The sequence below is a fragment of the Silurus meridionalis genome, chromosome 22 (assembly GCF_014805685.1).
Source record: "Silurus meridionalis isolate SWU-2019-XX chromosome 22, ASM1480568v1, whole genome shotgun sequence".
Classification (NCBI taxonomy): Eukaryota; Metazoa; Chordata; class Actinopteri; order Siluriformes; family Siluridae; genus Silurus; species Silurus meridionalis.
In genome coordinates, this window is record NC_060905.1 from 7211926 (window position 1) to 7234449 (window position 22524).

Below are 22524 nucleotides of genomic sequence, written 5' to 3' on the forward strand. Positions count from 1 at the left end.
GTCACAAGTTGCAAAATTTTGTCTGAAGGCTTCAGATAAACATGCACTGGGCTACACTGCAATTGTTATAGGAACACTGTCTCAACATTTAGGGCATTTGGTGGATGCCGTTATCCAAAGCGACTTACATTTCCCTCATTCATACAACTGAGAAGTTATGTGGTTAAGGGCCTTGCTCAGGGGCCCTGGTTTGGCAGCTTGGTGTAGCTGGGATTTGAACTCCTGGCAATCAAAAAAATTGTTAATGCTTTTACCACTATTATACCACCTACCCACCCTCCCTCTCAACATGCCCCAGACACCACCAAATGACCCGTACATTGGCATTGGGATCACAAAAAACGTTTATACTTCCTTGTAGTCATACATGAAGTTGGCAGGACACAGAAATGCCTTGTTTATTAAAATAGAAGACACTGCAGCTGAAGTCAGGCAAAAAGAACAACAATTATGAACATGCTCTGTTTATTCACACATTAGTTGTAACAAGTAAATCAGAGAGAAAATGAAAATCCCACTCCCAATTGCTGTGGCTCAGTGGTTAATGTTCTAACCTCATAATCAGAAGGTTCCGAGTTCAGATCTCCTCGACAAGTCTTTTAGCAAGAACTTCACCTTGATATAATGTTAAATATAACCACAAATAATATCTAATTGAAGACCAAAATCTGATCGAACACGCCAAATGAGTTACACCAGCTTGGTTGGAATAAAAAGCCGAACACACGCCAGCCCTTTGGTACATCTAAAGGACGAGGGCTTCTGGATTTTAATAGTAATACTTTCTTGCAAATGGATTTGGCTTATAATAGACATACATAATGTACTTATCCTAAATAAATAAGCATTTCAATTCAAACATGCTTGAACCATGCAAAAACAATATATTTTTTTGGTGTTGCTCTCCCTCGTGTGTTCCCCACAGCTACAGGAAAAAGGAAGGGGTTTTAACGTTAAATACTGAGAACAATAGAGAGCCATATGTCAGCTACTCCATGTTAAGTGCCAATCGTTCCTTTCACTTTCTAATAGAATAAAGACTTTACGAGTTGGCTTGCAGACCATAATTTTAGGGGATGGGAAAGGAATATTGTATTCTATTCAAAACACCAAAAGGTCAGACAGCGAGGCAATAAAATATTCACTTCTACAAAAAGTGTTTGGATTTGCCTCTTAAACATACACTGCCTGTTTGGTTTTTTTACAGCAATAATAAAAGACTAAACGATAAAAAGAAAGGGCAGTACCTCCGTTCAATCTTATCAACCTCCTCATGTGCATCAGTCAGTGTTTTCCAAAAATTGTTACTTGTGAATAAAATCAGAACATCCATAATGGAGAACGGAAACCTAAATCAGCTAAAAGAAAAACTGTCAGTTTGAAAAAGAAAAACACTGGAAGTATATTTATGCTTCTCTCAGGGCAATGAGACAACTCCAACCAGCCAACAATGATTCCAAAACCATCTTGCTGAAATGACCAACTTATTTCTTATATGCTGCTTTCTCATGCACTTCTCATGTCAAAGAACAGTGATGCAATATAATAGTTCAATACCAGGGAATATAAAATAATGCTAAAGTCAGAAAATAAGAGAAGCTGACAAAATCCAAAAAGGGAAAAATTAAATCACTACAAATTAAAATATATAAAGATAACAAGCCCAACAAATTCTCATAAACCTGTTACAATCATGTGATCAAATATTAATAATAACTTATACTGTATTCTTTTGTCTTTGGTGTCTGTGGCCTGAATACAAAGTCAATGAATCTTAAGAGGCCCATTGTGTAACACTTACTGAGCTGGAACATAACTCTTTTTTATTTATTTTTCCCCGTGTTAATTTGATCAAAGCCGTAATTCAGCAATATGTAGATCCGTGTTATTTTTCCCCCATTAAGATCAACCAGAGAGAAAAATAAAGAGGGCCATGTGCCCTTTGTCAGAGTGTAGGGAGCTTTACTCAAGCTCGTCCACTTCAACACTGTATTCCCTAAACGTTCTTTTCAAAACATCTCTGGCACTTTTTTATTATTATTAAAGTTTACTTAATGTCTTTAAGCAGAAAACTATATTTGCCAAAGTCGTTATCGTTTGGTGCTATCAAGTGGTCGTTTCGAGCTTTGGAAAGTTTCATCAAAAGAAATTCTCGACGATCCATCCACTCTTTCAGCTCCTCCTCGCCGTGGGCCATAGTACATTTCTCTCCATCGGGGCACGTGCCCTTGAGAAACCTGCAGCCAGCAAATAGACATATATGAAATACATTTAGTTTTTATAACAGTGCTTGGATGCTGAAGGATTCAATATGAACTCACCTCTCACAGACTTTAAAAACTCCTGTGGGAAAGCGATACTGCCAGCCGTTCTGGTCATCCTCAGAGTTAAACATGCGGTCTTTATGCTTTTCTGACGTGATGTGTTGCTGCCACTGTTTATCACTATTGCAGTTCTTCCCACACAGCCAACAATGGTTACCAGCCTAGTGAAGAAGACAAATGTTCATCGCAAGCTGGGACACAGCTGATGGATTTTGGGGAAATTAAATATATAAATTAGGGACTGGTGCAGAAATAACTTCAATGACGTCATGCAAGTTTACACAGGGGCACTGGAAGTTTATCTTGTTCCTGTGCTGTGAATTGCAGTTTCCTGTGCTTGCAGTGCATTGTATATAGAAATAATTGCTTGAATAACAAAGCTAATGTATAAATAATGTATGAATAATGTATGAAATATTCCGGGGGTGGGTTTGCTCCTTTACCACTTCCTCAGCGTAGTCCGTGGGCATGTGAATTTGCTTCCCGTTCTCCTTAGCAGCACTGCTTGAGCTCTCTTCACTATTGCCTAGTTTCTGAGACTGGAGCCAACTCTCATAAAGCTGCTCCAAATCTGCAACTGCACACACAAAGGGTCTCATTTATCGAGCTGAATAGCAACAGATTCATAAGTAAAACAGTCATATGAGCTATTAGAAGAAATTGATGGAAAAAGAATGTTGTTGTATTTATGCTCCTGCAGTTGGGGAGGAAAACCAGTGGTGGAAAGTGAAGAAAATGTTATTCGTTACAGTACATAAGTAGTTTTTTGTACTTTACTGAAGTATTTCCATTTAGAGAGATTTTAACTTCACTACATTTCAAAGTCAAATATCTTACTTTTATACTTCACTACATTTTGTGAAATCAGTCAACTTATAAAAGAAAATAGAACGTTGATATTTTGTGAAACTCAGGTTTTACATTATTACTATTAAAAATAAATTAAAATAAATCAACACAAGCCCATAAATTAAGACAAATTGAACTGATTCAGTTTATGACTAAAGAAATGATGGTGAATAAATGGAGGATGGGCCGATGGAAGATCTAACGCTTTTAATGGTGCAGAATTGAGGCAAATTAACTTCTACTTTGGTGTTTCAGTCTTTATCATGATCACTAAATCCGTGCTTCCAGCCGTCTGTACACTTGCCCTGTTATGTAGGTTTAAATGTTTTCAAGCAAATGAGTCAGGAAGATTATTTTACGTCATGGTCGACTTACTATTGTTATCTTTCATAAAGGTCCACAGATCTTTCTCCTCCTCACTGTGGGCAAAAGTGCAGTTCCCAATATACTGACATTTCTTGCCTGCAGCCACATGCAGGCAAATCTGAGGATGGAAAAAAAATCACACACATGACATTTTTTGCATGGAAATGACAAATGATGTTAGAATTCAATACTTTGTGATGAGCACAAAACACAATGCTTTGAAGCTCACCTCAAACTGAGCAGGTGCTGGCTTTCTTGTTGGAAGAGAACGAACTTCTGTCCACTTTTTCCTTTCGACTGAACTAACCAGAACCACTCGCCTCTCTTTGGACCAGCTGGGGGAGTGGGTGGGGTTAGTTTTAGTTTTACTTCTGATGTGTGTTAGCAGAACAGCAACTGGTGTTGAGTCAGGCATTTTGGCAAAGGCAAAAACTTACACGTGTCTGGCTTTAGCACTGCAGTACTTCCTGTTCTTGTCTGGCTCAGTGAGTTGCCCATTCCTCCAACACTGCCCACACACAAACAGCATTTTAAGATTAGGAGGCCCAAACTTCTTTAAGACGACCTGCAACTCCTAAGTGAACACAAAACAAAGAAAAGGCAGTGGTGAATTAAAACGTGTTCTATTTAACAGGTATAAATCAGCATGTTAAAAACGTCTAGGCACCTGTTCGCGAGAGCTGTGATCAATGTTCCAAAACTTCTTTGCCTCCTGTACAATGGTTTCATGTGTAATACCTGAAAAAAATACAACATCAATGAAATAGAACTCTTGATGGACAGCTCTTCTCATCTACACTACTGCAGTTGAGCTTTACAGCCCACCTTTCTCACGCTGCATCATCCAAACTTGGAGCTCCACAAAGCTGTGGGCAAAGAAACAGTAATCCTCTCGCTGGCATCCGTAGCGCACTGCATGTCTACACAGATCCAGCTGACACTGTGAGTGGTAAGGGCGAATTCTGGAGTACTTCAGTGTAGGGTTTTTCAATAAATGGACGAGGCACCTGATAAAAACATGAAGGCGTTTGTTCAGGGGAGGGTTTACAGATGCACTCAATCTGTGTCTTCGCTTTAAGCTTTAAGACAGACTTCACTCATCAATCACCATTAGAACTGTGAGAAGAGATGCTTACTTATTCTGATCAAGCCCATGCTGTTTTATTTGATGAGAGCAGACACCAGGTTTGCTGATTTTTCTGGGTTTCTGATCAAAGCACACCTATAAATCAAGTCACACTTATTAGAAGACCTCATAACACCAAACACATGCTTTTACTGTGGACACAGAGCACAACATGCTGGGAATGTGATAAATGTCGTAAGGTTACATTTGAACAATATATCAACAGTCTGATAACTTTTTAATACTACAGTAGAGGAACTGATTAGATTGTATAGAATGTGTTACTTTTGAAACTGAACTAAAAAAGCTGACTTGAACAACTGTGCATGCTAATATGACTTAGATGGATGAAGATGTTTAGTAGCTCGAGCAGCAAATGCAGATTAAAACCCATCACATAATCTTTAGTTTCCTATAAGAGTTCATCATTATTCAAACATAGATTGAGGTTAATCCTTTAAAACCACACAAACACGTGATCTCAGAACGTATCAAACGCCACTTTATTTGTTGCTCGTTTGTTTCAAGTAATGTAATCAATATTATTTATATTTAATTAGTACTGTCAAACAAGATTAGAACATTTTTAAAAACATTTTCAACACTCACGCAAGCCATTCTAGTGCCAGATAGATGAATGTTCTCACCTCACAGAGAAACAGAAAAATCCCTTGGTGCTCCTGTAGGATTTTGGAAACTGTCAAATTATGCTTTGCTCGACTCCCACTCGGATCACAGAGTTGGTCCCTGGAGATGAGGCCCTTGCGCTCCAGGGTCCAGACATCAATTTCTTCTTTGCAGTAAGCAAATGTGCAATGACCAGGGTACTTACATTCTTCTCCATTAGCGACATCTTTAAAGAAAAAGGGGTGTTGACGTTATAACGGAGAAAATCCGTTATAACATCAAACTTTAGAAAAGAACATACAGGTGACATAGAAAAGTATTTAACCATATATTTTAATCTATATATAGAATATTTGTCCACAATCCATATCCAAATTAAAAATCAGTTTCCATGTAGAACATAGGGCCAAAAGTATATACACACATTACACCAATATTTGGTTCCCTGAAAAAGTATTGTTCTACATGACAAACCTTGATTCCTACTGGTAATGCAATCATGGTATTCTAATATTGCATCAAGTGTAGAACTGCAAGCATGGATGTGCTTTTGGACAAACAGATCTTGCAAAGCTTTTATGAAAGGCATGGGAATGAGGAGAGGGGCTGGACTTATCTGGTGGCTATTACATCAGGACGTCACATGCACAGCAGTATTTAAAACGGAACCCTTTTCATAATCACTTGATGAACAGCATTAATATAGAAGAATCCCTCCAACTCAGTGGTATAGTGGGTAATGGTTTGACAGAAACACTTTGCCACTAATGCCAAATTTAGATTAGATTATATAAATGCTATTCTTCGTTAAAAGAAGGCTAATATCTAAACATTCAAAACATTCAACATACAACCAAAAGAATCTCATGTCTGAATCTTAACTCACCTTTGCAAATATAATAAAGCCCCATGTACTGATTTTTGGTGGGCCTTGGCCGGATCAGTTTCCAAGTAAGATTCTCCGAATGTCTGATTCTTCCAATCAACAAGTCTTTTTTACATTTATGCTCCTCGGGATGATAGGTGTAGTCTAATACCCCAAGCCCTGTGGATACAAAACAGCTATGAGAATGATGTACCTTGTGAAAGCACTGCGTTACAAAGCGAGTAGACAAGAGTTTAAATGCATGGCTGCCTCTTACCGGTTCTAGGGTAGCACACACAACAGGCTTGTTTAAACTCATGGCTTTCAGCTAATGGGTTGTTGGCAAGGTCCACCTTTTGTGGAAGTTCCTGTGCATAACTACTGCTTTCTGGCATGCCGAACATCATTCCCATGGAAGGCACTGTGGGCATGGTTCTTTCACTGTTGCCCATCTGGGTGTGAGAATGTTCAAAGTACATGCCAATGTCAGGATCCACATTCCATGCTGAATATCATGAAAAAAATAAAGGACAATCACTATGCACTCACCATAATCGAATGCTGGACAAACACTGTATCCAGTGAAAAGTTTTTTTCTGTTGAGTAGATTTTTTAAGGATAATTTTTTAAAAGGACATTTGAATTATAAACAGTCAAAAAAGCTCATTATAATGGTTCACAATTGTATATGGAAAAAGTATTGGGACACCTGACTTTTCCAGCCATATGAAGGCACACAATTGTATACATCTTTGGATGTGCCAGGACACCCAAAACCTTTCCAGAAATGCAATGCCCCTGTGCACAAAGCCAGCTCCATGAAGATACCCTTTGCATGGGTTGGAGTGGAAGATCTCCCGCTATAAAGCTCTGACCTCAAACCTATTGAACACCTTTGGGATTAATTTTTTTACACTGATTGCACCCCAGGCCTCCTCACCTCACCTCCATCTGTACCTTGTGTCTGAATGAGCACAAATCTCCACAAACACACTCCGAAATCTAGTGGAACATCTTCCCAGAATAGTGGCGGGAATAATAACAGAAAACTGGGACAAAATGTGGAATGCTCATTCATTCAAATGCATTCAAAAGCACATACCTTACTTATGACCAGGTGTCCACAAACTTTTGGCAATATAGTGCATTTCCATTGCAATTCCACATAATCTAATCTTCCTAGAAACTGTATAAATAAACAAATATAAAACAATAACTATAAGTAAACAAAAACAACTAAACGGCTAAGGTTTCCTGATTTCCTCCTTTTCTGACTGCACTGTGCTTATATTTTTAAACCCACTCCACTCCACTGTAAATGGTTTGCCTTTTTTTTTTTTTATTAAAATAATAATGTAATAAGTTGTGTGCACGTGTTTGTGTGGGGGATCAATATTGCCACGCATAAATTATTGTAAGGTTGTGTTCTGCACATGGAAAAAATCTATTTCATAAACAGACCAACGAAACAACAGAACCAATTATAAATAGCTACTTGAATATTAAATCCCGTTCCAAAAGTCTAACACAAACACATATTAGACAAAGCAACAAACCTGGCTGAGATTCTGAAATGGACAAGCTATCTAATGAATCTAGCTGTGAGGAAAATGAGTCCAGGCCGAAGGAGTAGTTCGATGCGCTGGGTTTGTGATAAGGTGCGGGCAGAGTCACGGTGCATGGTGGTGTCATGAGCATGCTGTGGCTCATGTAGGCCGGTGGAAGTGGAGCAGGCAATGAGCACACAATACTACTTGGTAACGGAAGAGGGCCAGTCACTGTAGGAAGGTCCTGGATGGGTGACAGTAATAAAACTTTAGATGTGAATTATCAAAACCAAAATGGTCAACATACAATATGTCAGTACAATAAAGTATACTTTATTAATGTTCATGTAAGTTTAGCTGTTTAAATATAATTCAAGTTTTACAACTTCATAGCTCCTGAGAAACTCGGTTTGATCCGGAGTGCAAATTACTGTCAATATATTACATGAACTCTTTGTCAGCATGTGTTTCCTTCCACCTTCTAAACACACACACAAGTAATGTTTTCTGTCTGGGGCACTACAGGTTCATAAGTACATTAGTGCATTCTAGATGGTTTAATTGTATAAAAATCTAAATGATTAATGCCATATAAAAGACCTAGACTACAGTGTTGATTTTTCCTATCCAAAATGCTTAGTATGGAGTTTTTTTTAATTATTGTCCACACATATGTACAAGTTTGATTTCTGTATTGTCAGTTCAAATCCAAAATAATCAAAAAATGAACTGTACTGCATTTAAAAGTCACTCTAGTAAAACTAAGCGCTTATAATTGTTTTACTTTCATTCTTGTTTTTAACTTCAGTGTTAGCGAAAATACATCTCATTTTCTGTTTACCAAACATTTACCATGGGCAGGTCAGTTGGAGCTGCTTTATCCAGCAGCTCATCCAAATCATCTCCTAATATCTCTCCATCCAAATCCAGCTGTGGAAAGGTATCACTGCACTTGGATCCATTTACCGCAGGCACAATGAGATGAACGGGGTCGGGATTTGGCAGCTCAATGGGGGTTAACGTATGAACAGGTACAGGCTGAGGCTCCACTTCTGTTTTTTGATTTCCAGGAGGACACACTGGGATGTTTGCTGGCAACAAAGTGCTAACATCCTGAGAAAACACACTCTCATCTGCAAAACAGAGTAATAGGTTTTCATTTAGTCCTTAGCTTCGGAGTGGTTAAGGGCTTTCAGCTTCGAAAGGAATCTAAAACGGTCTTACCGGTCTCAATGTCTTCCACAGAAGCTGTGCTTTGACAAAACTGTCAAAACAAACAAAACTGGTAAAGCATTTTGTATTCATAAAAAGGTAACCAAACAAAGATGATTGATTGATACCTTTTCATTTGCTGTTCCTGATGCACTGGATCCAGATAAAACATTTAAGGCAGGCTGTATTAAAAAAAACAAAAACAAAAGAAAAAACAAAACTATATTTTGTAGCACCTGATGGTGTCAAACTGAATGTTATACATTATTCAAACCTATAAACCAGGCTACATACTGTATATCACAGAAATGCTTCAGAGAATTTCACATATCACCCCTATTTTAACTTTTTATTTAAATTTTTTTTTTTTTTATGTACAATGAATCATGTGATCACTGGAAGAAGTGAAACTGCACACTGGAGGTGGGCCTTTGCGTACTGGCATGTGTTACTGACATATAACGTCATAATATTTGCTTAATACTGTATATAACTTAATATGTAACTTACCTTTCCTCTGATGTAGGCTTTACGAATTTTCAGTCCCAATATTTTGGCGAGCTCCTGAGTCAGTTCGATCACTCTGGCATCCTGCACAGTGCAATAGAGAAGATATAAAGGATAAGACAAAATAAAATGCGTAAAGTGACAGTAGAAAAGTTTTATAAAACACACAGACCTGTGGCACTGCCATAGAGCACTTAGCAACAACATCATAGGCCTCTTGGTGTCTCCCCAGCTCTTTTAGGCATCGGGCCTTCCTATACTGTGCTCTGTAGTTGTTCTCATTGAGCTGAAGTGCTTGTTCACAGTCCTCCAAGGCTTGGTCATTGAGGCCCTAAAACATAACCAAAAAAAATATAAAACAACACCCACTTTTAAAACAAAAAGCAAATCAAAATCATGCTAAATTTACATTTTACAATTTACATGTACATGTGGCATGACTCATCAAGTTCTTGAACAGCTGCTCACCACAATGGCAAAAGTACAAACTCACAATGTGTAAATAGGCTGCAGCACGGTTAGCAAGGAGCCTCTCCCTCAGTTTACAAGATATGTCGATGTCTTCGGAATCTGCGTATTCGGATACACCTAGAGCCTCGCTGTAGAGCTCGACAGATCGAGCCCAATTACCTTCACTGAATACTTCATTGCCCTCTCCATACAGATTCCTCACCAGGTCCTGAAGAAACACCTGTAAAACAAAAACAAACAAAAATACTTCACATAATTCTTGATAATCCAACATGTCTACTTTTACAAATAGATGGGGATTCACAATGTAGCCAGACAGAATTCTACAAACCTCATACTCCTCTTGAGTCCCATTGTAAGGCAGGGTGGACCTACAAACAAACAGGTGGATTTAAATTAAGTGCAGGGAACATTGCCTTATTGTATACATCTTGAGGAAAAAAAAATACACAAGCAGGGAAAAACAATTATATAATATATAATAATATAATCTCATTAGGTTTTTTGGACTGTATTTACACTCTACATGAAATAATTAAATGATCATGTTAGTTACACTGCAGACTCCTTTACTTCACAGATCCATTTTCCATAATCAGCTACCAGCACCCACAGTTAACATATCTTCTATTAAGAATTCCTGCTTTATCTTGCAATAAACAGATAACATTTAAATACTTTTTTGTTTTACCTTGCCTTACATCACCAATCTTCACATTTCTTTCACCAAATGTACACGAAACATTTTTATAGATTTCTTATCTTTTATGCAAACTGTGGTTTGGGAAGGATGGCTGCCTGCGTTACTGAGGAAAAATAAGAACAGTATTTCCTCTGAAAGTGGATAATAAACATGCTCAGCATTCCTCAGTGTTGATAAACATGCTCAATGTTTGATACATCATGTGCTGCATTTTGTAAATAATCTTCAGTACATAATGCAGTCATAATGCTGTGTGTGTGTATGTGTGTGTGTGTATATATATATATATATATATATATGAGAGCCAGAACATTTTTTGTAGGTCACCAAATACTTATTTTCCACAATAATTTGCAAATAAATTCTTTAGTAATCAGACAGTGTGATTTTTCTTTCATAGTTGAAGTGTACCTATTATGAAAATTACAGGCCTCTCTCATCTTTTTAAGTGGGAGAACTTGAACTATTAGTGGCTGACTAAATACTTTTTTGCCACTGTGTGTGTGTGTGTGTGTATAGATAGAGAGAAAGAGAGAGAGATTTTTTTTTCTAACGTGTGTATTTTTTATAAATATAATTCTTACCTCATTTTCATACTTTTTAGTTATACTATACTTTTAATATACGTTATACTTATTTTATTTTTTCTTATATTCTATTTTTCATGTTTACATGTTGGACGGTCGTAAAAAGCATTTCACTGCATGTCGTACTTTGTATAAATGTGTATGTGTCAAATAATATTTAAATTTGATTTAAAAATAATATAAAATAAAATATTTTGTTTCTTCACACTGTAAATTGGCATTTGGGTCATTTTAACATTCAATCACAGTCCAACTTTTTGCTATTTTTTTTCTTTCTCCTTTTCCTCGAATTGCTTCAGGAGAAGAGTGTGAGTAATAGCAGGCTTTTACAACATTTGTAATTATTGGTCACAAGAAATAATAGTGGTACTGTCTTACCAAAGTGCCCAAAGACTTTAGAATAGACACATATTTAAATAAATAATAATTTATAAACTTTGAAAATATCAGATATTTTCAAGTCAACTTGGCTTTCCAATCAGAATCATCTTTATTGCCAAGTATCATGGGTTGCATGTACAAGGAAAGCAACATCACTAGGATAATAAATATTTTGATATAATAAAACCATTGCTACACTCCATACAGCGGTGTGTTCACTGGGAAGTATTTTTCTGGACTGCATAAAATATTTGTCCATGTTGTGAATGAAATAAGAGTTGCTCAATATTATGTTGTTTGTGTAACACTATTGAATAGAATATCATGCTCGCAATCGGAAAGCTGTTTTACTGAATATACGCCCAGGTGTGGTTACCTGCGCCTAAATCACCACTTGCAAAACAGGACTGCAATTAAACTAAATTAGTTCAATATCATTATGGGACAAAAGAGACGCTGAGAATTATACAAAGTAACAATTAAAATGTTTAGTAAGTTGCCTCCTGATAAGTAATTAAAAAATAAACATTTATAGCGGCTGCTGTTGTGTTTTCTGTAGAAAGTTTTTGCCAATGTAGTAAACCGGAAACTAAAAGAGAGAGAGGAGGTTGGATGAAGCAGGAAGTAGATAGGATTAGTAAAGAGGAAGAGAGAGCAACAATTAAGTAGAAGCATGGAGATGTTTAGGAGAGATGGCAGTGGAATCTTTAACAAGGTTGTTCAACAAGATTTTGGAAGGTGAGAGGAGGCCTGTGTATTGGAGAAGAAGTGTGCTGGTACTGATCTTTAAGAATCATGGGGATGTGCAGACCTGCAGTAACTATAGGGGAATTAAGTTGATCAGTCACACCATGAATGTGTTATGGGAAAAGGTAGTGGAAGCCAGGCTGAAAGAGGAGGTGACCATCTGTGAGTAACAGTATGGTTTCATGCCGAGGAAGAGCACCACAGACATTATTTGCTTTTAGAATGTTGATGGAGAAGTATTGAGAATGTCAGAAGGAGTTACATTGTGTGTTTGTGGAGTTGAAGAAAGCATAAGACAGGGTGCCGAGAGAGGAGTTGTGGTATTGTATGAGGAAGTCAGGTGTGTCAGAGAAGTATGTTAGGGTGGTGCAGGACATGTATGAGGACAGTGTGACAGCAGTGAAGTGTGCAGTAGGAACAACAGACTGGTTCGAGGTGGAGGTTGGACTGCATCAAGGATCGGCTCTGAGTCCTTTCCTGTTTGCAGTGGTGATGGACAGGTTGATGGACGAGGTCAGACAGGAGTCTCCATAGACTATGATGTTTGCGGATGATATTGTGATTTGTGGTGAGAGTAGTGAGCAGGTTGAGAAGAGCCTGGAGAGGTGGAGGTACGTGCTGGAGAGAAGAGGAATGAAATTCAGTAGGAGTAAAACAGAGTACATGTGTGTAAATGAGAGGGAGGGCAGTGGAGTGGTGCAGTTGCAGGGAGAAGAGGTGGAGAAGGTGGAGGAGTTCAGGTACTTGGGGTCAACAGTGCAAAGTAATGGAGAGTGTGTTAGAGAAGTGAAGAAAAGAGTGCAGGCAGGGTGGAGTGGGTGGAGAAGCGTGGCAGGAGTGATTTGTGATAGAAGAGTATCTGCAAGAATGAAAGGAAAGTTTATAGGACTGTGGTGAGACCTGCAATGTTGTATGGTTTAGAGACAGTGGCATTGAGTAAAAGACATGAGGTGGAGCTGGAGGTAGCAGAGCTGAAAACTTTCTTTCGACTTCTCCCATTAGGGGTCGCCACAGCTGGTCATCCGTATTCATGATCCGCATGTTCGATTTGGCATGTTTTTATGCTGGATGCCCTTCCTAGCGCAACCCTCCCCATTTATCGGGCTTGGGACGGGCACTAAGAGTGCACTGGCTTCTGCAACCCTAATAGCTGGGGTAGGTTCCCTGACCAGGGATCGAACCCGGACCGCAGCGGTAAGAGCGCCGCATCCTAACCACTAGACCACCGATTTTCATTTGGAGTGACGAGGATGGACAGGATTAGAAATTAGTTTATTAGAGGGACATCGAATGTAGGAAATTTTGGGGACAAAATGAGAGAGGCCAAATTGAGATGGTTTGGACATGTGCAGAGGAGGTACATGGGGTATTTCGGTAGGAAAATGCTGAGGATGGAGCCACCAGGAAGGAAGAAAAGAGAAAGACCAAGGAGGAGGTTCATGGATGTGGTGAAGGAAGACATGCAGGTAGTTGGTGTGAAAGAGGCAGATGTAGAGGACAGGGGGGTATGGAGACGGATGATCCACTGTGGCGACCCCCAATGGGAACAGCCGAAAGAAGAAGAAAAAGTATTTTTAATCTTTTAAGTCTTTAAGTCAAATACAGATTTAACATGAAATTATAAACTGGTTCTTTTGCAGAACATCACTGGGATCATAGCATCGTGCCTCAAGTCGTGGCCAGTGTTCATACACATGATCTATGATGAGGGTTCAGTTCCCAGCACCACCAATTTGCCACTGCTGGGCCCTTAAACAGGGCCCTTAACCCTCAACTGCTCAGTTGATAATTTCAAGTCAGTCTGGGTAAATGGATGAATAAAAATGTGGAAAGATGAATAGAACGACAGTTACCGGACAGTTACCTTTTTATCCCAGAAGATTTGTTTGTTTGTTTATTGATGTTTTAATGCTATGCCACCATCGGTAGCTATTTCCATTGCAAGATCAAGGTGGATATGTTGAGATGTTATAGCATTTTACTATGAGGAGTTTTCATATGGAGTCCTTCAGCTTAATGTTCTGTGAGTATTCTAGCACTTTCTTTGGCAATACATTTTGAAAGATTCCTACACATGTACTTTGTGTAGAAGAAGAGCTTTTGTTTTTAAGTGTATTGCAGTTCATTAACAGTTCTACCTAGCCATCATCGAGTCTGTCCTGTGCACGACGATAACCGTCTCAGCGACACAATCAGACATCAGAAGACTATCGAGGACGGTTCGAACGGCTGAAATAATTATTTGTGTCTGTGGTGTCCCTGCCCAATCTACAGGAACTGTATAAATCCAGAGTGAAAAAAGGGGCTCAGAAAATCACTCTAGATTCCTCACATTCAAGCCATATGTTTTGTTTTTACTTTTGCAGTCTAGCTGACGCTACAGAACACCAAACAACAAATAATAAAAACATGTGCAATAACCCTTTTTACTAATCCAAATCTGTTTTTTTTTTTTGGTGCAATAACACTATTTTCTTTATAAGAAAATGTGCAATAACTTTTATTCTTTATATTTAATTATTACTTTAAATAATGTGCAACTGTAAGTGGTCACCAATACGAATTCCTTGTAAGTGCAACAAATCTCTTTCTAATTCCGATTGTGTGTTTTATAGTCATGCTTGTTTTACAGTGACGACATAACAGGGGTTCTTCTCCACTCATCCCAGAAGGACCTTCCCAAAAAAAGATAATGCCTTCTGCCAAAATTCCTTTAAATGTAAATGATGTGAATATATTCTCACATCCAAGTTCACCCTCTCCTGTTTCATCAGCCCTGTCTCCAACATGTAAACTGGTAAATACCACAATGAAGCGTTTTCCAAAGATCATGATAGAGCAAAATTAACTTACTGGATGAACTGCAACCCTTTTTCAATACTCTGCCACCGGCTGCTTCTGTCCTGACACACTTCTGACATGTTCCTATGCGTCTTAGGAACTTCGCTCGGTGACAAAACCTGCAACACAGCAATTACAACGCGTATTTTGTGGACAATGTTCACTCGCAGGTGTGACAGCACGAGCACGCAGGCATTATTTCAAACACTTCCTGGTACATCCTCCTACGTCAGGCGCTTCATGTATGCTAACTAGCAGCCTGGCTAAATACCTTCACTGTAAAGGCTCCACGTGGAGATTTGTTTATTTTCGCCAAATAAATTGTATTAATGTTTTTACAGGACATTGAAGTTATAATTAAGCCCCAATATATGCATCAGCAGTGTGTCTGTATTGACCACAAATTAAAAACATTTATCCGGACACGCCATGCTAACATGGCTCTATCTGGAAATGTAACCATGATGGAGTTTCCAAATACAAAACAAAGCAGGATACAGAAGATTTAGTAGGAGTTTGTGTTTTTTGGCGTCCTAATCATAATTAAATTGTAATGTTTAGGGATTAAGAATACACATTATGCCTGTTAATGGCACAGAAATAGTCCATAGAAATGGACCTGGGGTTAATGTTAGCGTTATTTTAGGTAAAGTTACCTTATAAAGCATACATTTTGCTTGCTATATGATTATAAAAGCAAAATTAGTTCTCAGTATTGTTTAAAAACCTGGTATGGAATAATATATGTATAAACTAGCCCAGCTTTAGTTTTCATTCAGTAGCACAAGAACACAGTGATATACAGACAGCTGACTCACCTCACTGAAGTGCCTCAATAAAATAATCAAAAGTAAATAAATAATAATATATATATTTATATACGAACGGCTTTAGAAACGTATGTAAATATGTAATATTCCACCAGTCTCAACGTGTTGCAGCGGGAAGCTCTTTCGGCTGTAACGTGTCCACATTTGAATTGCGCCACCTACTGATCACTGACCATAGAGGACTCGTTGGCGGGAGTCGACTCTTCAAACAGCCTCTTTGTAGCCGACACTTTAAACCGAATCTTTGACCCGACTCGTTTAGAAGAACGCTCAATAGGCGCTGATTCACATTTTAACCCACGCCTCGGCCAAAACTATGTGGACACCAAAGACATGTAGTCAGGGGAGGCATTGCCTCAAATGTTAAATTCCGATAAAAAAAATTTATACATATTTTATATTTATTTTGCATATCTGTGTAAAAGATGTTTAGGCTTCTTCTTCTTTCGGCTTCTACCATTAGGGGTCGCCACAGTGGATCATCCGTCTCCATACCCCCCCTGTCCTCTACATCTGCCTCTTTCAAACCAACTACCTGCATGTCTTTCCTCACCACATCCATAAACCTCCTCCCTGGTCTTCCTCTTTAACTCCTATCTGGTGGCTCCACCCTCAAGATTCTTCTGCTGATATACCCCATGTCCCTCCTCTGCACATGTCCAAACCACCTTAATCGCTCCTCTCTCACTTTGTCTCCAAAACGTCCTACATGCGCTATCCATCTAATAAACTTGTTTCTAATCCTGTCCATCCTCATCACTCCCAATGAACATCTCAAAATCTTTAGCTTTGCTACCTCCAGCTCCACCTCCTGTTTTTTACTCAATGCCACTGTCTCTAAACCATACAACATACCAGGTCTCACCACAGCCCAAAAGAGGATGGGTTTCCCTTTTAAATCAGGTTCCTCTCAAGGTTTCTTTGTCATAACATCTAAGGGAGTTTTTCCTTGCCACAGTTGCCATGGCTGCTCATCAGGAATAAATACACCTGTTAAACTCTTGCTATAGATGTAAACTTGACTTGAGTCCTATAAACTTTCCCTTTCACTCTTGCAGATACTCTTCTATCATGAATCATTCCTGCAATTCTTCTCCACCCACACCCACTCCACCTTACACCTACTGACTTTCATTTTCCTTCTCTCTAGTAGTAGTAGTTCCTCTACCTCTCCAGGCTTTTCTCACTCTTTACATTTATATATATATATATATATATATATATATATATATATATATATATATATATATATATATATATATATATATATATATATACATATTTGTCTGCACAATTGCTACTATTTGCACTTCTGGTTGATGCTAAAATGAATTTTGTGTACCTGTACTATGCAATGACAAGTCCTGTCTGTCTGTCTGTCTGTCTGTCTGTCTGTCTGTATGTATGTCTGTCTGTCTGTCTCTCTCCCTTATTCTCTCTCTCTCTCTCTCTCTCTCTCTCTCTCTCTTTCTCTCTGTGTCCAGTGCCTTAGCTGCTCTTCACCTCAGCGACCGAACTAATGTTTACCCTTAAATGGGGTTCTTTCAATAAACTTTTACCACAAAGCTTAACACACAATTACTATATGCTGGAACACCTAGAAGTGCCAACCTGCAACATTCTGCAAAATGCTCCTGTGCAAAAATCGAGCTCAAGAAATACATGCGCTGAGTCCTATTTTGCCATCTTTGTAATACAAATATGAAATTATATGAATATAAAGTACATAATTTGCATGTAGCAATTTATAATTAAGTACTAGGAAATATTAGTGTGTCCTGCAAAGAAAGTGAACATTTTTGCTTAAACACTGTCACCATAGAGAAACCACTTGTTGCAATTCACCTTTTGTAATTTCTTATATATTGCAGATGCAATATTAGTATATTACAAAATAAATCTTTTGAGGGGAAAGTGTTCAAAAGTCGCATATTTGTCATATATAGTTGTACATGATTTATAATGCAAATAAATAGACCAAATAGAATATACAGTCAGATCTGTACACCACCACGACAGATGTACATTCAAGCAATCGGGATGTGATTAAGAGGTAAAATAAGCAGCTTTCATTGAATGGGTTTAACAAATAGAAACATTGCGTGTTTTTAATATTAAGTGTTAGGGATTACAAGTATTTACATAGTTCTTCCATGTTCACAAGCTCAAAAGTAATTGGACACTTGACTGATTATTGCAGATGTGAACTTTTTCAGCTATCATTCATGACAAATGAAGAAGATAAACATATGGAGTTGATTCTAAGTGTTGAATGGTTAATGCAATATTTTGATAATGAAAATGTTTTTTGATAAACCCTCTGATTTAAATCCCAAAGTTTATACTCCATCACTCATTATACTCTACTCAATAAAGATTGATTTATTCCAAGTCAATTTTAATAAAGGCAAAGTTCTAAAAATTGTGTCGTTGTCCAAATACTTATGGACCTGACTCAGTGTGTGTGTGTGTTTGTGTCTGGTACAATACGTTACAAGCATGTGCTGGCAATAAGCGTGGCAAAAAGAGACTCTGCTCATACTGACCAATAAAAACCGGGTATTTTGGAGCGTAGGTCCCGCCCCCAAGAGGTCCTACTCCGCATATAGTATAAACACAAATGCGTGCATTATGGTTAAGTGCATGTTAATGATCTAACTATTTATTGATATTGACTACATATTAACTATTTCTATTTATAAAATATTATTTTGAACAAGTAGTATATGTAATAAATGACGTTTTATGTAAAAAAAAAAGTAATTTACTGGGATTTACCAGGTTTTTTAAATTTTTATTTTTTAATCCATGTTTAAATTATAAATGTTAAAACTCACAGTAGTTTTCGATCAGAAGAATATTTGAGGCAGCAGCTGAATGAAAGGGAAAAGAAAGGAAGGCTGTAGTGTTGGATGATCCCCTCCTGTTCCTGTGTACATGAGCTCCAATTGCATTCCTGAGTCTTCAATTCAGTTCATTTCAGTTCACACAATGACAGTGCTGCATCGGATATTCCTGCTCCTCTCAGGTCAGTCAAAAGTTTTCTCTGTCTAGAAATGAAGTTGAAGTGTACATGGCTTAGTGTAGTTCTTAGTTTTACTAACAGAATACCTAGTGCTGTACACACACACACACACACACACACACACACTCTCATAAATAAACTAACACAAATAGTACTTTTTCCTGGACACTGATATGGTTCCATCATGGATATTTGTTTTTCCTGGGAAAATGGATTTGGTATAGCTTTTACAGTAGACATTTAAAGGAACATCAGCAGATCTTGTATAATAAATAACACTCAATGCCTACTGATAAAAAAAAAAAAAAAAATAATAATAATAATAATAATAATAATAATAATAATAATAATAATAACCAATGGTGTTTTATTAGTCAGTATGGCTTCAGTGGTGGCTGAGAGGTCCGTAAGGAGTAAGAGAGGTCTACTGGAGCTGGCTGGCATCATCAGATGTAGCACAGGAAGGTCAGGATTATCATATTTGATGTATGGCTGCTATTGTGGGCTTGGAGGGAAAGGCTGGCCCAAGGACAGGACTGACTGGTAAGACATCATCAGACCTCATAAATATCAATCATCACATCATCTTTATCATCATACTAATGTTGTTGTTTTTTCAATAAAAAAATGTTAAATGTATATAAACGGCTCCTATTTTGGTGAAAAAATAATATCTATGCAAACTACACATCACTAGCTGTGTGCTGTGTGTTTGAAAATAGATCCACCCAGCACTTACTCAATCATGGCTAATTAAAAGGTCTCCAGACCTTCCAGAATAGCAGCATTTTTTAAATACATATTAAATAGTTTTAAGGTAGAATGATTTGCTGTGCACGACTGCTCATGATTCTGTGCATTGCATTGCTTTGTTGTTCTTTCTTCAACCTTCAAGACATTTACAGTGACCGATCGCTTAGTGTTTAGTTTTGTACTCTTCTTTCAACTCTAATGCACCTGTTTATGATCTATTTTTTTTTCCTTTTGAAAATAAGATTATGATTGTTATAAATGTAGGTGCTTGCACTTGTAGGTGTTGTCACAAACATGATTGCTGCTACGGCGATGCGGAAATAGCAGGCTGCAAGACAACAACCGATATGTATCAATGGATTTGTGACCACAAAGAGGTTGACTGCGGTATGTGTTACAGTAGAGAAAAGAAAATGGGCAGCCATTAAATAAACAGCACAAATGCTTTGATATTTATTGGATAATCCAGAATAACTCTGAAAAGAACTGCCCCAAAAGAATGAGAACCTGTTGCTGGAAATGTGTGCAGAAAAATCTGATCGAGCCCTGAATCTTTTCATGAGTAATTCCCACTGGTTTTAAGGAGCACAGTGGATCTATTATAAGAGAAGGCCACGAGCTGTAGGTCTAAAACTAAGTATTTAGTTCTCTCGTTCCATGATATTTTAGGCCTGTGCAAACCACAGTAATTGCAGGAATAAACACAAGGGAAAAACTTAAATACATGGTGAAAGTAGTGGAGGATGTTTATTCCCTGATCCACACATTTCCTAACTTCTAAGTAAAAAAAAAGGCAAGTCTTTCTAAAGTTTTATAACGTAGTAAATAAAAAGATTTGACCTGTCGCTAACTCATTATACAGTAAATCCATCAGAATAATCAATATAACCGGTACACAGTATATAGATCTTGCCATAGTATTTTATAATAGTAAAATTTTAAAGAAATAACTGCTGATGTGTTTTAATGTGACTTCTCTCCAGCTTCCCTTAAAGACAGATGTGAGAAAATCCTGTGCCAGTGTGACAGAGAAGCAGGCAGGTGCCTAAGAAAAGCCTCTTACAACAAGAAATATGCTTTTTGGCCAGACTTTCTGTGCGGCAATGAACATCCTACCTGCAATATATACTGATTTATTTGTTAGTTTGCTATCGAGTAAACATACTTTCCTTTTATTTTCATTTTTCTTGTTATAGACATAGTCAGAGTTGTCTTTTGAAGTTTATTTTACTTTGGAGGATGATTTCTATAGGAGACAAGTGACAAATTAAAGGCAAATGATTGGTACTGGGCATTATATATTCTACTTATATTCTTGTCTTATCAAATAAAGGTTGCTACAAATCAACTTATTGCTGATCTTTATACTGTGTTGAATCCAGGATAACAATGCATCCATCCCAGTGATATATATATGAGCACTCTGAATCTGAAATGGGAGTCGGCATTTTTCAAATCCACAGCTATTTCTTTTTTTTTTTTTAAGAAAACCAGTCCTGCTTTTCTTGCTTTTCAGCAGTGTGTTACACAATGTGTCAGTAAAGTTTGAAGGACTGATTGTTTAACATTAGCTAATTATACTGGGTGTGATTTGTGACATGTGCCAGCTTAGATCTGAAAATGAGCAACACATTGTAAAATGCAATATATTTTTTAGTTGAGGGTCTGTTACAACCGTTTATAAATAGCTATAAAAAGCAATCACTGTTATGAAAATAAAGTCTGGGGAGAAATCATGGTCAACCTAATGTGGAAAAATGACTATTTACAAAAATGTATTTGTGGCTCTGTGGTGATCTTAGAGTGAAGGTTTGGGTAACCTGGGAATGGACAGGGTTAGAAAAATTGTACTGCAGTCAGCCACTAGAGGACCTCACAGGCATTCTGATTTTACATTTGAAATTCTTATGTTTATTTAGACAGCATGCAGTTATTGAGTTATTGGTCCTGTGGGGGCTTACTGTATGACTTAATTATGTGTAAAACACACACACACACACACACACACACACACACACACACACACACACACGCACAAACACACACTATATATATATATATATATATATATATATATATATATATATATATATATATATAGTGTATGTGTGTGTGTGTGTATATATATGACTTATATACACATATGTCTTAATTATGTAAAAAAAAAAAAGACACACAAACACACACTATATATATATATATATATATATATATATATATATATATATATATATATATATATATATATATATGGAAATAATGTGAACCTTGACATGTGTTCAGTTCTAAATCATTATCATAGTTTTACCTTTGCAATCAAGTGTATAAGTGAATTTCTTTGTTTTGTGCCTCTTTGCCAAACATTTCACTGCAGCAACAGTAATCAAGCACATTTGTCACATTGTCACGTGCTTTTAAAATAATGATGTGTTGTTATGGCATTAAAAGCATAATCCTTTGTTAGTTTGGCCTTTGGCTGGGTGACCTCAGAGACCTCATCACACCTCGCACTGCACCTAGCTGTCTGAGACCCTCCAGCACTGTGTGACTGGTACCACCTTCTTTTAGAATGAGAGGTAAGTATACTTCAAGGCTCTTCTTAGTTCTGGCACCGAGGTGGTGGAATGATTTTCCCCTAGATGTCCGTACAGCGGAGTCCCTGGCTATCTTTAAGTGACGGTTGAAGACCTTCCTCTTCCTGAAACACTTAAATTACCACTTTCCAAGTTTGCTTTGTAAAAATCAAAAGTTGTATTCTGATTT

At 37.6% G+C, this 22524-nt stretch overlaps 2 protein-coding genes across 2 annotated transcripts; one reads left to right on the forward strand and one right to left on the reverse strand.

The window, feature by feature from the left end:
* Positions 1 to 448: 448 nt before the first annotated feature.
* Positions 449 to 16139, reverse strand: zc3h7a (zinc finger CCCH-type containing 7A). Its single transcript, XM_046834439.1, has 22 exons — positions 15972 to 16139; positions 15166 to 15272; positions 10226 to 10265; positions 9917 to 10114; positions 9596 to 9754; positions 9427 to 9507; positions 9045 to 9098; positions 8929 to 8968; positions 8557 to 8837; positions 7714 to 7948; positions 6435 to 6662; positions 6179 to 6337; positions 5313 to 5518; positions 4676 to 4761; positions 4365 to 4546; positions 4207 to 4277; positions 3977 to 4113; positions 3769 to 3874; positions 3549 to 3657; positions 2768 to 2901; positions 2322 to 2485; positions 449 to 2237 (listed from the first exon to the last, which is right to left on the reverse strand). The coding sequence occupies exons 2-22, from the start codon at positions 15231 to 15233 to the stop codon at positions 2048 to 2050; spliced, it is 2928 nt and encodes a 975-aa protein (XP_046690395.1). The 5' UTR covers positions 15234 to 15272; positions 15972 to 16139; the 3' UTR covers positions 449 to 2047.
* Positions 16140 to 18796: 2657 nt separating this feature from the next.
* Positions 18797 to 21109, forward strand: pla2g10 (phospholipase A2 group X). Its single transcript, XM_046835124.1, has 4 exons — positions 18797 to 19011; positions 19383 to 19551; positions 20042 to 20148; positions 20745 to 21109. The coding sequence occupies exons 1-4, from the start codon at positions 18921 to 18923 to the stop codon at positions 20891 to 20893; spliced, it is 516 nt and encodes a 171-aa protein (XP_046691080.1). The 5' UTR covers positions 18797 to 18920; the 3' UTR covers positions 20894 to 21109.
* Positions 21110 to 22524: the final 1415 nt, after the last annotated feature.